At 43.6% G+C, this 18,145-nt stretch overlaps 1 protein-coding gene across 1 annotated transcript in view; it reads right to left on the bottom strand.

Moving 5' to 3' along the window:
• Nucleotides 1–11,153: 11,153 nt before the first annotated feature.
• Nucleotides 11,154–18,145, bottom strand: part of b3gnt2b (UDP-GlcNAc:betaGal beta-1,3-N-acetylglucosaminyltransferase 2b) — a 56,794-nt gene continuing 49,802 nt past the window's right edge. Inside the window, exon 3 of the mRNA XM_083651171.1 lies at nucleotides 11,154–16,218. Within this exon, the coding sequence (XP_083507297.1) occupies nucleotides 14,997–16,193 (1,197 nt within the window). The 5' untranslated portion in view covers nucleotides 16,194–16,218 and the 3' untranslated portion in view covers nucleotides 11,154–14,996. The remainder of the gene's footprint in view (nucleotides 16,219–18,145) is intronic.

Below are 18,145 nucleotides of genomic sequence, written 5' to 3'. Positions count from 1 at the left end.
ACCAACATGTTTCTGCTCACGCAGGAGCCTTCATCAGGGAGTAAGAGGTCATGTACTGTAACAAAGACAACTCCTTATATGGACATCAGACAAGATGACATCATTGGATGGCCATCCAATCAGAATGATTCAATTATACAAAGAGAAAAAAGAAAATAAAGAGCAGTCACCTTGGTGCTAAAGGGCACAAACATTATATGGTGAAGACCACATGAAAAATACACAAGAATATATACAACTGGCATCAACTCACCATCCCAGAAATGGCCAAAGCATCAGCACAGATCATAAAAATACCATAGATGTGACAATATTTACACCGGTCATAAAACACCTTGAGAGACAAGCCGAGGGCCACTTAAGATCGGTCAAAGGGCCACGTCTGGCCCCCGGCCTGACTTTGGACATGCCTGGCCTATGGTAATGTAACCTGCCACGTATGATATTCAGGTAGTTAGACATGCCTGCCACGTATGATATTCAGGTAGTTAGACAGCATTTACTAGTTGTTAGGCAAGTATTTTGTGTGAACTCATCCAAAGTGAGGACTATATATCCATACAAAGCATTTCCTTCTTTCATCAGTCTCTCTCTCTCTCTCTCCCCCTGTACTGACTCTGCCTCTCTCTCCCACCCTTTCTCCTATTCTCCACATCTCTCTCTTTAACTCTTTCCCCTGCTTGTCTTGATCCCTCCCTTCTCCATCTTTCTCATGCAAAATATCTACTGTAGCTATCATGTCCACTGCTTCCCCACTAGTACCTCTCTATTTCCCTAAAATCGCCCCCTCCCTCCCTACTCCCCCCCCCCCCCCCGCCCCCGAGGGATGCACAGATTCAGAGAACAAGCTCCCCCCTGAGAGACGAGAGAAGAGAAGTTCATTAAAACTGGGAGATGGGTCATCCATCACGAATACCCTTGCCTGCAGGACGCTGTTCCAATCCCACTGTAACTTCACAGTGTGCGGTAAATTGCCCACTCCCTCTGTGCCCTATATAGCCTTGCTCTGCACAGGAAAGACGTTATGGTGGTGATGTGCAGGACTGCAGGGCGAGGCAGACTGTGGCAGCCTCGCAGGTGATCCTGGGTATAACCTGCCTCTCAAAGGTGTGTGTTTATATGCAGCTTCAGTGATGTCTTAGAGTCCAAGTCTAAGACTTAGACTAATTTCAGAGAGACAGAGTAGTTGTACGCACATCCAATCCTCTGTCAGGCCAGGTGTTGGATATTCTTCATAGAGTCCATAAGTGAAAAGAAGAAGAAAATCCGCACACTGATTTGCAGCTCCCAGAGTATTTTAAAAGGCAACTTCAAACATTTCAAATGTCAAGTGGCAGATTGGATTAGATTTTTTTCCTAAATACAATGTCACCGAATGGCCTATTTGATATTAAGCCCTTTTTGTGAATTAATATTTGGTGATTTTATCTCTCAGCGTTTTCTCTGTTTTTTCTGTTTTCGGATCGATTTATTATTGCACATTTAATATGTTTCTTGTTAGTCCACTGTATATATTCTTTCATTATAATTGTATTTTGGAATGTATCCAATTGTTGATTTTTCTTCATACGCAGCTGACTATTAGCTCTAATTGACTGATTGTCAGATGATGTCAGAGTGATGTCACCTGGCTCTCCACTTTACATTTGAAATGTTTGAAGTTGCCTGATGAAGACCTGTTGGTCGAAACGTTGTTTGTAAGTCATTAAAATACTCTGGGAGCTGCAAATCAGTGTGCGGATTTTCTTCTTGTTTTTCACTTATTAGACTAATTTCAAGCATGAAGACTACCTGCAGCCAACGCCCAGTTTCAGGTGATATCACCCCATTCATTGCTATGCACACCCCCTTTCTTTCATGCCTCTCTCCCCGTCCATTCACAGTCACCCACGCTTCCCTCTCTGGCAATAGCCTGTCAGCTCAAGCCATTCATTTCCCTGGCTTTTCCGCTGAGCCAATCACCTAAGCAGTTCAGCATGTTAGAGGCCCTGTGTTTTACTACTGTATGTTGTTACTCACCTATGTGCTGTCACCCTCAGTTGTTGTGATCTTCATCGCTGAAGCAGTTGTTTCGCCCCACCTCCTCCCCTGCCACCACCAACGTCATGACTCCTGAAGAACTCCCTATGGGGGATTCTCTATCCTATACATCACTGACGCCATCCTCTCTCATCTCAAGAGGAGCGTCATCATATCATGGAGCCAAACCTAATTTGTCTATTTGTTTCATTAGACTCTCGTGATTGAATTAGTGTTATTGCCATAATCAGAGCTTCTTCAGTTAAGTGGTTGTCGTGCTCCAATGCAAGGCACATTGAATAAAAGCATTCACTACAGGTTTAGGGACAATGGACATTGATGAACTGAAGTAAGAATGCATGGTAAAGTAAATTCCACTTCAATTCCTGGAGTTGGAATAGAGAGCCAAAGTGAACGTCACTTCCTGCTTCAGCACTTTATTTTCCCAGAGACATTTCCTAAAATGCTTATAAAAATAGTTTTACTTGGTCAAACGGTTCAGCTATATTTAGAATCAGGAGAGACCATAGAACACTTCACTCAGACAAAAAACTAAAAAAACATCAGACAAATATTTTCTTTAAATTAACTTTTTTTAACGTTTTGGTCCGAGTGAAATGTTATGCGGTCTCTCCTGTTTCTAAATATATCTGAACCGTTTTTATTTTTATAAGCATTTTATGAAATGTCTATGGGAAAATAAATGGCGGATGAAAATCTCTGGTACAGTGCTGATGATCAGGAAGTGACGTTCACTTTGGCCCTCTATTGGAATGCCACCCAGCTCAAAGGGAATTGAATTGGAATTGAATTGGAATGAGATGGAACAGAATTGAATTCTATTCAATTCCACTTCTAACTGGGCGTTCACACCTTTCTGCAAAGCGAGTATGCGAGAGGGTTGGATGCCGCTCCGCGCTGCAGGTATCGCCAGAAGATTACAAAACATAGAGGATAATATGATCCATATACAATGAAGAGAAGTGATTTTTCCAACAACTTGTCCGATTTTGCTCGTGCTTTCCTATGTAGCCTGTTGCTGGTTGCCCCCCGCAGCATGATCATGTGGTTTCCAAACAAGCCAATGGTCAATGGCCTCGCCCCGGTCGCCATCTTAACATGACGCCACGTGCAAACAACCTATTTACCTTGTATGCTAGCTAGCTACTCACTGTCAGAGTCAGCTCGGTGCGCTCTGTGTCTGTGCGCGTTGGAAGCGCTCTGGGCATTCCTATTTTTGACATCCAAAGCGCTCTGCCAAGAAAAAAAGACACTGTCTGTGCGGACATAGCCCCTATCTCAGCTGTTTCATGTGGTCCAAACACCATGGAACTTACAGCACGCAACACAGACAAGACCATCATCTGATTCCAGCAACTGATTTGTTTTGACTTTGCCCGCCAACAATCTCTTAACCTGGCCGGATGACTGGTTACCAAAACTCTGTCCAATAAACAAGCTACTTGAGCGTCATGTGACTTTTGTTTACAAACCCTGGTTTGCTTGTAATTGGTCAGTGTGAACCTAAACGGACCAAATCGGATTGAAGAAAACAAACTGATTACAAAACTTACAAACTTCATTGTAACAATAATATATCCTTTCTGTGATTGTTGGTGCAACTGAATCCCAGAACACAACACCTGTATGGGTATTTTGGCTTTTATACAATGGTTACCGTTTTCAGACCAAAATGTTTCATTCAAAGCTGTACTCTGAGAAGAAGTAGGAGGACAGAAAACACAGGAAAGGTTACTATTTTACTTTTTAGTAGAACGTTTAGTAACCAATAAAGCTCGATGGGAATTATTAGCATGGTTGGAACAACACACGTCTTTGACCAATCAGATCACTTGGCTGAAGGCACCTGTTGTAAACTGGTATTTAAACAAAAAGGACCAAAGTTTCCAGCCTTTCAGTGCATAAACACATGGATTTAAGTGAAAAGCGGAGCTGTGGAGCAATGACTCACACGCTCCGCTGATCAGCCTCCACTCAGTCTGTTCCAGCCTGGAAAGAAATATATCAAGTTTTCCAAAGTCTCCGCTTATAGGAGCGAATGCATAACATATAATACATAGTTCTAGTTTTCCTTTAATCATTTGATCACAACCCCTCTGTTCACTTTCTTATGTTTATGACAGTTACACTGCTACACACCATTCGCCCAAACTGTAAACACAAAACTGATCTGTACTAAGCGCCAACGTCCTGACATGTATGGTTTTCCTTACAGTTGTTATTCACAGTATTGCCATAATGTACTACAGTATGTACAAATGTAACTATAGTATTATAATGAAATATAACAAATATTTCTTCAATTGTCGTCAGTTCTGGTATTATCGTCTCACACTCTCAGCAAACCACAAACACAACAAAAGATTTCCTCTGTCTACATTCTTCTTCTTCTTCTTCTTCTGTGATGATGAGAGTGCTGCTGGAGTGAGCCAGGCATCTGATGAAGCTCTCTGCATGATTCATGTTGGCTCTTCTGGCTGGATTGATCCAGAACCATTCAGCCCAAAGTGCTATAAGGCCACGCTTTGTCACAAAACTTTTCTTTGTCCTTTTGATCTGTGGGCACTGAATGATGCCAGAGGCTTTCTATAGCTTCTACAAGCATTGCATATGTATGGTGTGTGTGTGTGTGTGTGTGTGTGTGTGTGTGTGTGAGGGAGGGAGAGAGAGAGAGGAAGAGAGAGAGAGAGAGAGAGAGAGAGAGAGAGATAATGACAGTAAGAAAATGATGCTCCCACAAATTTGCGAGAACTTATACCTCGGCTTTATCATCCCGGCTTCCCAGCACAGCAGCGCGCTGATGATGTCATCTAAGTGAGTCAGTGAGGTGCATGCTGGATGTGGTCAGCTCTTGATCGGCAGTCAGACTCGTTATCCAATTACAGCTGTGTGTTTGGGCTGAGTCATCGCTCCCTTTATTCCACTTATGATATTATAATTCAATAATTCAACAGAATGAAAATGTGTTATGTAAAATCTGTTTTGCAAATGAGTAGCTGCAGGCCTGTGCGTGTGTGTGTGTGTGTGTGTGTGTGTGTATGTGTGTGTGTGTGTGTGTGTGTGTGTGTGTGTGTGTGTGTGTGTGTGTGTGTGTGTGTTACGTGCAGTTGTGTGTATCAAAATCACCACAATGGAAATAAGTATTTTTCTTGTGTTTATCCAGAGTATTGCATTTGTCTTCTTTTAAAATGATCTAATAAATCAAATCAAATAAGCATGTCTGTACTGTCTTCGTAAACTAAACTTCTTTGGAGTCGACCAGAGAATTCTGGCCACGTTATATTCTTCTTTTATTAAGTTAATTAAGTATTTAATTAGCAGTTTACATCCCTCTGTCAAAAAGACAAGAACAGACTGCAAGGTGTTGTCAACCTTAGCTCTAAAATTATCGGCAAAACACACAGATCCCTAGTAGTTTAATAGTGCACAAGTGCTCAAGAAAGCACACAAGATAATCAATGACTCTTTGTTTGGTTTTGTTTGATTTTATTCCAGAGGCCATTCGACTGGTGAACAGCCACAGTCACTTTATATAGACTAAGTCTGCACTTTTGACCTTTTGTTTTGAACCTTTTGACCAAGTCTGATATGCACTTTAAATTGTATTGACTGAATGTATATGACTTGACTCCTGTATTCCTCTGTGGTGTTGGATGATCAGCTATACAGGGATCCTTGCTTTATCAGTGTCACGTATTGTCCTTTGTTCCTTGTTCTGTTTTTGGATGTGTACAAAGTACAGCTTGTTTGCAGTATTCATGCCTTAAATTGCCCCTTGCCGGACTAATAGTTTTTTGAATTGAATTGAATTGAAAGAATACTTTTCCAATTACATAAAGCGGTACCCAAACATTGCTCCTTATCATTAGCCTATAAAACCCTTACTATCAATGCAATATGTGAATATTACTCACAGCAAGTCAAACAGGCTCCTGAACCAGAGAGAGGGTGAAGAGAGAGAAGCCCAGCAAATCCATGACTCAAAGTGCATTTTCATCTGAGCCGAGACAGAATTCCGAGCTCTGTGTCGAGCGCCAACTTGAATGTGCTGAAAAATGTGTTGGAAAAGCAAGTGGAAACGGGCTCAGTGGACAGAATGACTCAGCTGTCAACTCTCTGATTCAGCCCCGTCCAGACCTGGGTCAACCATGTCCTACCCAAGTTTATTAGACCGTGTGGCCTGCAATAAACTTATAGGACCACAATAGAGACCAAGGAACACAATGGAAACAAGTCTCTGACTTTATTGTGATATCCTTGATGTTTTTTTAAAAGATGCAAGCATGTATTTTTGTATTTTTAAGTATCAAATAAACTAAAAAAATATATATATATTTTAAATCTTACAGTACAGTATGTAGGCGGCTGTAGGGAGTAAAAGTAGTCTAATTGGATTTTGATGTGAAAATGAGAAAAAAATATGTATTGTTTTATTGTGTGCATATTATACAATGGGGGGAGTCATTTTTCATTTCAGTGTGACTATAAGTTACTGTGTTTCTGTGAAATCTATCCGGCCCAACGGTGCAGCGGCTGTGGGCTTTTTTTGGCTGAGATAGTTTTACAAGAGCTCTCCTGGCAAAGATCAGGAAAAACAGAGCAGAGTCTTTATCTTTTTTAAATGTCTTTCCCTTAAAAGGCCATGGGATCATTATCAGCGAAATAATTGTATACGAGTAGTGTTGAGAGAACGCAGGCATGCACACACATGCACGCACGCACACACACACACACACACACACACACACACACACACACACACACACACACACACACACACACACACACAAACATGTACACGCGCACGCACAAGAATAACGGGACCCTTTTCACAGCAGCCATTTTGTGTCCCAAGGCAGGGTAACACAGGTGGAACCAACAACATCAATGAGGGGCCCGGCACTGGGACACCTAAATGGAATGGAAGTTGGAAACCATCATTAATGTTATTGGTTACACCTGTGTTTACCCTGCCTTGAGACACAACATGGCTGCTGTGAAAAGGGTCTATCCTTCTTCTTCTTGCGCTCCAACACCTGTACCACCTGATGAGGCCACTGCCTTGGGATGTGTCTGTTGTCATGACGACCGCCTCCCATCCTACCCTGGTCCCTGTGTGTAGAGGTGGAGGAGGGGAAACACCTTTGAGAGGATCAAGGCCAATGAGTTTGTTTCTGCCCCCTACTGACATCATCAAACCTGTCAGTGGTAGATGAAGTATACAGGGCATGCCCAAGAGCCTTTATGGGGGCCCTAAGCAGAGTTTGATTTAGGGGGCCATCACCACTCTGACGCCAATACTGTTGACTATTAGCAATCCTTGATCTTTCACAAACCGACTGTAAATCTATCGTCCAGACACCTGTATCTCTGTTTTTGTCATCTTCTGTTTTCTTCTCATTTCTTTTTTTCTGCTCCAGAAGGACATGTCCTTTTTGCATAATTTTTTTTTCTGCATCAACGCAGAGGAGAGGACTGCAACAACGTTAATCTGACTGACTATGCTGCATCAAAAGTGTGCATGAATGTGATGGGCCCCATAAATCTGAAATAATTACAAGGGGTGTTGTCCAACACATTGTTGGAGGGCCTGTTCTCTCTATGGGCCCCTATGGGCAGTGTCCATTAAAAAATGTGTGGTGTAAAAAAAAGTGTTCTTGTTGGAAACCAGGGAGTTAAATCATGAAAAGAAATAGATCATGGTCTCTTGTAATATGTAAAAAAGAATAAAAAAGTCCCAAAGGCAGACTTTTGCAGTGAAAACTATTAAAAAATACTTTATTGTATTGCTGCTACCACGCGTTTTGGCTTACTTGCCTTCATCATGGTACATACAATATAGTTTCAGTCAGTGTGTGTTTTCAGGCCTCTGATCAGCTGCATTGTAAACTGTTCATACACCACTGCTGCCCTCTGCTGGTGAAATACTTCATCTGCACTAAAAACTGCTGCTGAGCTGATAAAATGACTCGAAGGCCTTTGCTTTTCTGTATTTGCCAACTTAAGTGACTTCTGATGACATCTGATGCTCCAACAAGATGTGTTTGAATATGATTGATATGGAGAGGCAACCTGCAAACTGGCATGGAGGTATCACCACCTAAAATATATGCCATGGCAGAAGTGTTTTGACAGTGTGAATTGCAATGAACGTTCATCTCATATGTACATAGATTGCAATACTGGTTAGAGTACCATCAGTTTGAACTTTGTGTTTTAGATATTGTAGCACTCAGACATGTGGAATATTTGTGGGGGAAATTGCCATTGATGCAAAAATATAAAATGTGAATTTGTTATTCACCTTATGTAGCCCCGCCCACTTGACCCCGTTGTGTTATGACTTCCTGTTCAGAACACCGTCTGTTTTACCTGCTCACTGGTACTGTACTGTCACAGGAAGTGTTCTGTTATACCTGCTCACTAGTACTGTACTGTCACAGGAAGTGTTCTGTTATACCTGCTCACTGGTACTGTACTGTCACAGGAAGTGTTCTGTTATACCTGCTCACTGGTGCTGTACTGTCACAGGAAGTGTTCTGTTTTACCTGCTCACTGGTACTGTACTGTCACAGGAAGTGTTCTGTTATACCTGCTCACTGGTACTGTACTGTCACAGGAAGTGTTCTGTTATACCTGCTCACTGGTGCTGTACTGTCACAGGAAGTGTTCTGTTTTACCTGCTCACTGGTACTGTACTGTCACAGGAAGTGTTCTGTTATACCTGCTCACTGGTACTGTACTGTTACAGGAAGTGTTCTGTTATACCTGCTCACTGGTACTGTACTGTCACAGGAAGTGTAAACACAATAGGAAGTAACTGGCTGACCCCTGTGTTGGAACATAAGGTGAATAGGTCTTAGATGTTTTTGTATTAAATAAATTTGCATTGAGCAGAACTTAGAAAAACAGCAAAATATACTTTATTCAAATAATCAAGTCATTCTAGGTCATAGAAAAGCGATCACACTTGACGTGGTTTAGGAATATTCTTATAGCCTACATAGAGTACGTACATACATACAAACGAACATCAGGCACAATTTTGGTAAAGATCTCTTATTAGTGCAGTGGAAGTATTACACAAAGTAACAACAGCCTTCTGAGATACATGATATGAGGCGAGCGATGCAGGAAAGTACAGTGAAACATAGGCTTATAAATATGAGTTGATGGCTCATGAAACCAACGGTGAGTTCAAAAAATGTCTCAGAAATGCCTGGCAAATTTCCTGTGTGGGTTACAAAGAAATTATACCAAATCTAAATCATGCGTTTGAAAAAATGCACAAGATAAGATAACTGAGATATCGCCTCGACAATTGGAACATCAAAGGCTGTGGCAATTTTGGGGGATTTTTGGGGCGAGGATTTGTCCAAAACACTCCTGAATAGAATTACTCCTTGTTACATCCTCGTTACATTTTATGCAACTAATGTCAACTCATTTTGCTGGCAATGTTGCCCCGCCCATCATGTTGATCAAAAAGTTGCCCTGTGTATTAGCCTACACCCCTCAGACAGACATGACATTGTATTAGCCTACACCCCTCAGACAGACATGACATTGTATTAGCCTACACCCCTCAGACAGACATGACATTGTATTAGCCTACACCCCTCAGACAGACATGACATTGCATTAGCCTACACCCCTCAGACAGACATGACATTGCATTAGCCTACACCCCTCAGACAGACATGACATTGTATTAGCCTACACCCCTCAGACAGACATGACATTGGAACATCTTTTCCCCCCTCAAAACTATAAAAGAGGAACACTGTAGATTTATGTAAATGGAAATTTCATGCTCTTCCATCGTCATTCCCCACAGAGTTTCTGTTGTGTCCCAGTGAGTAGAGCCCTGCACGGGCCTCAAATCTAGGCCCTACAGCCCCCCGGGCCCGGCCCTACGGTCGGACCGGGCCTCGGGTCAGAATACAGGGTTCCACCAGTGAGTATCACACAGCCATTAAAACTACAACAACTGCACTACGACTGCAAAAGCACCGAAAATTACACATGGCTACTGAGACTGGGGGGGGCGTGGCTACTGAGACTGGGGGGGGGGGCGTGGCGTGGCTACTGAGACTGGGGGGGCGTGGCTACTGAGACTGGAGGGGCGTGGCTACTGAGACTGGGGGGGGGGGGCGTGGCGTGGCTACTGAGACTGAGGGGGGGCGTGGCGTGGCTACTGAGACTGAGGGGGGGCGTGGCGTGGCTACTGAGACTGGGGGCGGTGCAACAAACATCAAAACATCCAGCTAAATGATGCGTCTGATACGCACATCTGGGGAAAGCAGTGAAGCAAAACAACCATTCAAAGCAGAGTGATGGAGAACAGACACACGAACCAAGAGGACAGAAACATCGGGCTGTAAATTGAAGGACAAATTGGTAATGATTATAAAAATATGTGAAAATGACTATTTAAAGGGACAGCTCACCCTAAAATCCCTAAAAAATACTTATTTTTTGTCTCACCTGTAGTGCCATTTGTCCATCTAGAAAGTTTTGGTGTGAGTTGCTGAGTTTTGGAGATATTGGCCCTAGAAATGTCTGCCTTCTCTCCAATACAATGGAACTGGATGGCACACGGCTTGTGGTGCTCAAACTAAAGTGCCCAAAAACATTAAAGTGCCCAAAAACAAACAAATTTGAAATTTGAAAAACTCAACAGCAATGTCTCTTTCCATAAATAATGACCCAGTTACTTGAGATAATCCACAGACCTTGTTGTGAGCAGTTTCATGTAGGCACTATTTTCTTTCGACCGAACTGCACTCGCTAGCTGGCCGATATCTCCAAAACTCAGGCAACTAACACAAAACAATCTAGATGGATAAAAAGCTCTAAAGGTGAGAGGAAAAATATGTATTTTTGGATTTTAGAGTGAGCTGTCCCTTTAAAACATGTAAACATTTCAAGTAGCCACAGACAGCATCCATGTGCACCCAGAATGTGAGCTGCTTTTGCTATAGACCCTTTTCACGTGGGCCATTTTGTGTCGAAAAGGCAGAATAAACACAGGTGCAAGCAAAACACTAATGAGGGTTTCCAAATTCCAATCATGGAAGTTGGAAACCCTCATTAGTGTTTTACTTGCACCTGTGTTTACCCTGCCTTTTCGACACAAAATGGCCCCCGTGAGAAGGGTCTATTGGAGCAGTGAGCATCTCGAGGTCACCTGACCAGGTCCAGAGAGGATGAAGAGGTCACCTGACCTGGCCCAGACAGGATCAAGACAACAGATGATGCCTCCAGTTCAATATTTCAGAGAGAGGGAGAAATCAGCTCTCCTCTGCCTCTGGCCCAATACTTTCCAAACTGCCTTATGTTGTCTCCTTTCTTTTCATATTTCCAATTCATCTCTGACTAGACCTACATCAAACAGAAGCTGTAAATAATTCTTAGTGTTTAATTTATTTGCAGGCCCAGATCTGTGGGTTGGGTTTTACCGCATCAGCGTAGAATAGACTAAGAGTAACCATAAATATATCACAAATATAATTTCACGCAGGTCCGTCTTGAACACAAATAGTTAAATGTAGCAAAAAGGACAGATCTGTTGCCATAAATGAGAGAGAGCGAGGTATCTAAAAAGTCAATGAACGGAACTCAAGGCAGTTAGAAAGTATTTGAACAAAGCTGTGAGTCTTTGAGTAACCTCTGTGTGTGTGTGTGTGTGTGTGTGTGTGTGTGTGTGTGTGTGTGTGTGTGTGCGTGTGTGTGTGCGTGCGTGTGTGTGTGTGTGTGAGTGAATGAATGAATTGTGAAACTCCTACAGCTAGAAGTCAACCCACCTGACCAGCAGGGGGAGCTCTAACAGAGCAAAACATCTGAAGTCCTGTTTCTCTTTTCCCAGGCTGGGGTCACAGGGTCACACAACAAAGATAAAGCCTTTATTTCACTCTTGTCTTTAGGGGATTGGGTCTTTTTAAAGTTGAATACTGAAGAAAACCCACTTCTTGAAATGAATAAAAGTGAAAGTGACTGACTCCAACCAGAGTAAAGACAAACATACCAAACAAAACACTCTTTTTCAAGTCTCTATCAGCGTGTGATGGCCGGGTGAGAACACAAGCTGAACCTGACTGAAGCGATCGTCTATTTCTCTTGAGATGTCATTTAACTGTCGAATCTTCATTTCTAAACGGTAACACAATGCGCAACATTTTAGGTGCATTTGAAAAAAACCCAAACATATGTGTCAAGTGTCTTATATATTTTTGTGCCTCACATACAGCTGAAAAGGAGCACATTATTTAATATTGACGCAAAGTAAATATGTGCAGCATTTCTTTCATAAAGTGAATAAAAAATAGACAACATTTGTGCTGACAAAAGCAATGCAGCAGCGAGGCGAGCATTTCACTTTGATATAAAATGAAGACTTCATTCCAAAATAAGATAATATCCAATGTTTAAAAAAGATATGACACCTATTCTTCTGACTAAACAATTCCCAGGATGAAAGTAAAACTCTTGAGTGAATATTACCTCTATCACGAGTCCATAACTTGTAAAACAATCACTTTTTAAAAGGATGTAACCATTTGTGTTTTTGTTAAAATACTGAGGAAAGATATGTAACATTTTGGAATGAATCTTTTCAAATGATCAGTTATTTTCAGTGATCATCAATCTTCTCGTAGTATCTTCAGCATTTTCACTGTCGAATAATGGACATTCACAAAAGCGTGGGATTTGGATGCGACACCATGTTTGACCTACTGTATATATAATTTATATATTTTTTTCACTGAGCACTTTTGTCTCACTGATAACACAGTCAAGCAAATAATTTGAAGACAAACAGTTGCAGGCAACCATGAGGCATGTTATAATCATGATTACAGACAGGAGACTTGCATTGGTAGCTTGAACATGACGTCTCTTTGTGAAAATATGCATTTGGGATTTTCTCCCAGCGGTTTCTTTTTTTGGGGGGATAAAGCGGGATGTACAAGAACCTGAAGCCAAAGACAGCATTTGGATTTCTCTACCCATCATATCAAGCCCAGACCCGCTGAGCCGAGCGAGGCTACAGTCCTACTCCTCCGTTTCCTGAAAGGATGTGCTGACTCCGCCCCAAAACACATCTCAAAACTTTGTAACGCTTGAAAGAGTTTTGTTCTAAAAAATGAGATATTACCAGTTGAAAACAGTGACACTTTCTCCCCCAAAATGATAGAAAACACAACATCAAAACAACTGACAGGATATTGTTGGGAGTGGACAGTAGGGGACTTGAGTGTCCTTGACAAAATAATAACACTTGTGAAGACTATTTAAGTCTAAGTCTATTTTAGAGGACTTGTGTGATGAACTTCAAGTAAAAGTGAATAGTGTTTTGAAAATTGAGTTCTTCATTTGCTTACAGCAGAGAGGGAGGAGAAAACAGCATTTTGCACAATTCTTTCACGGGGGGGGGGGGACGGGCCGGACCAACTCAATATTTGTAGGACTGTGGATGGGAATAGGAGCACAAATGTAGCCTCCACCGTGAGTTCAGGGTGTGTCCACCGGGAGCCTCCGTTTCAGCGAGCAGCACTAAACAGCTGCATGTGGGAGGTGCTAGTCGTTTGCTACCGGGTTGCATGCATTTCAACAACTTCCTGCGTTTGCACAAGGACCGTAAAAAGAAGGATAAGACATCACTGACTTGTCACAGCGGCCGAATTTTGCATTGGGGCCAGACTTTAGCGTCAGCTCTATTGAAGTGAATGTGGCGGGCAGGGTGAGTCCCACTATAAACCATCACATCTGTGTCGTTTCAACTTTGATTCAAGTTGATTAAAGAAAACACATTACGTGATGATGACTGATGCGTTTTTATTTTAAATCTAAATGTGCATGTTAATTTTCCTTATTATTGGTCTCCAAACAAGCTGCATACAGTATAGCTCAACTGATGCCCCGTTTGGTCATGATGGTCATGGTGTAGTTAGCTAATCTAGCTCTATTTTGGACCAAACAGGGGCTTGGTTTGAGCTACTGTACAGCTGTACATGCAGCTGTACATGCAGCTGTACATGCAGCTGTACATGCAGCTGCTGGACTCTGTTTGAAGACCAATAATAAGGAAAACCAACATGCAAAACAAAACCAAAAAACATCAGTCAACATGTAATGTGTTTTCTTTAATCTGGTGGAAGCATTTTTCAATCAAAGGTGAAACAGCATAGATATGATGGTTTATAGTGGGACCTACCCTGCCCACCACATTCACTTCAACAGCACTGGCCCCCAATGCAAAAACCAAACACTGTGGCGTGAGTGTTGTCTTATCCTTCTTTTTAGGGTCCTTGCTTTTGCTAAAGTTTGACACATTTGGGCACTCAAGAAGAAGAGCGCAGAAAACATCATGTCATCTCTCAGCGCTGTCAATAAACCTGGCCGGCCAAGAACCTGGTGGACGCGTCCAAAAGTCCCGGTCTCCACCTTCATATAATACAGCATTGAGAAGCTCCGTCATGGAGCTGACAGACACACAGTGTTAAAGCATTATAAAGGCCATATAAATAGTGGTGATATAAATATGTGCAGGCAAAGAAAGACACAATCACTTTGGGTGGAGCTCATTCAACGCTAAAGCGTGGTCAGCTGGCTACACACGTCTGACTCAAGTCATGTCCAAATACTATGATGGCCATTTTGAAAACGGAGCTACGCAATAATAATGCAGTCCTTCCTCATTTTTAAGGGCGCTTGAGGCTAGGTGAGCCCAAGCGACCATGACAGTAATATCTTAACAACTTTCAGCTGCCCGACTTTACAGTCATGAACCAACCCGGAAATAAAATAACATTGGGTCACTCTCCAACCTTTCAAGAACAGTGAGTTGACACCGGACAGTACCGCACAGTCATCATCCCCCAAAATGTCTTCTCCGGGGCAAACATTAAACAGTTTCAGTCAGACCCAAGATGGCCGCCACTGAGCTGCTGCTGCTACTGGCAGTTCAGATCCGGGTCGCTGAGCCAGGCCCAGATCTGGATCATCTCCTGCGGCGTCCTGGGGTGAACGAGCATCAAGCTCTTGTAGGCACAGGGGTTCGCCCGATACTTCTCCTCGATGTCAAACGTCCTGAAGCCCTTGTGTTTCTCGGGGGCCAGCCCGAGCTTCCTAAGGCACATACCTGTGTAGACGTCGTCTATGGGGTAGAGAGCCACGCGCTGCGATACGTTTTGTAGACGAGCGGCCATGTCTCCAGAGTAGAGGTAGCCGCCGCCCCCTGCGTACGGAGGGTACGTCCCCACGTACATGCTCTCCGGGACGAAGTACTTGACCTTCTTGTCGCGGTGCGGCCCCGCGTGGGTGATCACGTCGCCCACAAACAAATCCCTGGCTTTGGGCCCTGAGAGGCCGCGGAGGAAGTCCAGGATGCGGAAGGTGTTGACGAAGACGTCGTCGTCGCCTTTGAAGATGTAGCGAGCGCCGGCGCAGCGCGTCTGGATCCACTCCAGGAAGAGCACCTCTTTGACGGTCAGGTTGAAGAAGGAATCCCGGTAGTCCCACTGGACGATGTCCCTGTGGCGGGCGCTCTCATAGCGCAACATCCCGGACAGGTCCGGGTGGTGGTCCACCGCCGTGGCGTTGCCGAGCAGGAAGACGGTCACCACCGTCCGATTGGCCAGGACGCCTGCCCGTCCCCAGGACTGACGAATAGCCTGGCGGCGGTCAAAGTGCGGCGTGAGGGATTTGACAGCTAACAGCAGGTAAGGCGAGTCCTTACAGATATTAGGCTGATCCACCAAAAGCGGGTAGGAGCGGCAGCGCATGTAAAGCAGGAAGTCCTTGAAGCGACCTGGTAGGGAGTTGTAGTCTTTCACCTGCGTGGTAACCCTGAGGTCAGGTTGGCAGGGGTCAGAGGTCAAGCTCGTGTCGTTGAGCCAATCAGGCGTGTCGGCGGAGCTGTCGTTGGAGATCAGGATGGGATTGTGCTGGAGATCCAGGATCTGCTGCTGGCGGTTCCAGTAAGCCGGGTTGGGAGCCAGTTTGGACCAGAAGGGCTTCTCTGGGACGCGGACCTTGTGCCGCCCGTTTTTGCCCTGGTTCCCCTGCCGGGAGATGAGGATGAAGAGGAAGAAGGGTAACATCACCACCATCACCAGAACCTTCATCTTCCTCCGGGGCAGCAGCGCCATGGCAATGTCCGGCACCGCTCACCACCTACACACACATACAGGCACACACACACACACACACACACGCGCGCGCACACACACACACACACACACACACACACACACACACAAGGAAGGAAATCAAGATGTTAAGAAGAGAGCAAGAACATTCACAGTTCAGTGGAGGGATGGTGCTTAGTTTAGACTTTAGATTTTGGGTGACACTTATGTGCAAGCATGACTTGAGGGGTGGTATTGTAGCCGGTCTGTGTTGGAAAGCATAGGCCCGGCTATCGAAAGAAATGGCCGAATGGGTTCACAGAAGAACGTGGCTGCAGTGTGAGAGAAGCCTTAAAAGCAAAGTTTAAAGAAGCTTAAGGAAGAAGCCAACGATGCGGTCGAGGTGGGATTATCTGCCCGTTTCACAGTGAGCGTGACCGTGTTTTAGGTGATAAACCTTTAACCTACATGTGACGTCTTTGTTATTGTTGTTTTGCACATGCCACATGCAGGTCAGTTCAGGACTGTGACCAGTTCACTGGAATCTGATACTGGCCACATAAAAAAAGCAGCTCAACAAACAACAAAAACGGATCTGAGCAATGAATCAGAATTCTTGAGCACTAAGGTTTGCTGTGCGATGTGATTATTCAGAAATATTACCATCATCATGTATCATCTGAAGAGCAGAGTACAAATTCAGAATGCAAATCAAACCAATTTTCACGACCTCCATCCTGAAACTATCTGTGGACAAATGAAGGAGATCTTTCATGCAACTCAAGTTTCAAGAAGCTTGAACATTCTTCACAGGAAACACTCGTGGGAGGAATTTGTAAGTTGACCTATTTGAACGATGATCATGTGCTTCTTATTTCACGGAACGACATGATAAGAATCACCATTTCTACGCTGAAGTATGGATGCAGGGTGCTGCAGCGAGTAGGGAGATCGCAAAAATGTCGAGCGTGACTGGTCCTTGGGTCACATGACACTTATCCTGTACGCCTAAGCATTCCATTTAAGCGTTGACATGTAATGATCATATCTTGTTTAACACAGGATATGTAAATATTAGCAGGTTCTCATGTATGTGACCACTCAGAAGTGGACCTGAGAGCGATTGAGTGTCCGTCTGAAACAATCACTAAGCTGCGTTTACATGCAGACTTTTTCCTCCATCTGATTGAAATCAATCGCTTTGAAGCAGATGTGATTTAATATGATCTGGTGTTTACATGCGCCCACAGCATGCACAGCATGCACAGCATGCACCCAGCATGCACAGCATGCACAGCATGCACCCAGCATGCACAGCATGCACAGCATGCAGCATGCACCCAGCATGCACCCATAGAATTGAACAGCTGTGCGACGTGCGCAAAAGTGCTGAATACAACTTGACGGGTCTGCCAACTCTCGCATTGACCGTGAGACTCAAGCAATTGACACTTCTCACACACTTCTTCAAGTACATTTTCTCGAAGTGAAAAATAAATTCATACTGTAATCATACCGGTAGCCTAAAGCGTGAATTAGGACATGCTTCCACCACTTATATAGCCTCAGCCAGGAAGGATTTATGACATCACTGATGACATCACAATTGCTCGAATGACATCGCTGATGACATCACAATTGCTTGAGTGACATCACTCAACTGCTCAAGTGACATCACAATTCACTGATTTATGACATCACTGATGTCACACATGATTACATCAACAGACAGCCCACTAACACCGCCCGCCCACTGATGATGATCATGATGATGATTTAAATCTCATTGTTAAAATCACAACACAACGTTCACCTTTCCATTTTAAATGAGGTGCTTTTTACTTTTAAAGTACATTTGACACCAGTAAGTACTTCCACTGAGGTCAATGAACAGCAAAATAATAATACTTCCAGCACTATCTACCACTGGTAGGAACTCAAATGACTTTGTCCCAGGGGACATGAATGCATGA

The sequence above is a fragment of the Poromitra crassiceps genome, assembly GCF_964638095.1.
Source record: "Poromitra crassiceps genome assembly, chromosome: 14".
NCBI classification, from domain to species: Eukaryota; Metazoa; Chordata; class Actinopteri; order Beryciformes; family Melamphaidae; genus Poromitra; species Poromitra crassiceps.
The sequence above is the reverse complement of the archived record's forward strand: the minus strand, read 5'-3'. Positions and strand labels throughout refer to the sequence as shown.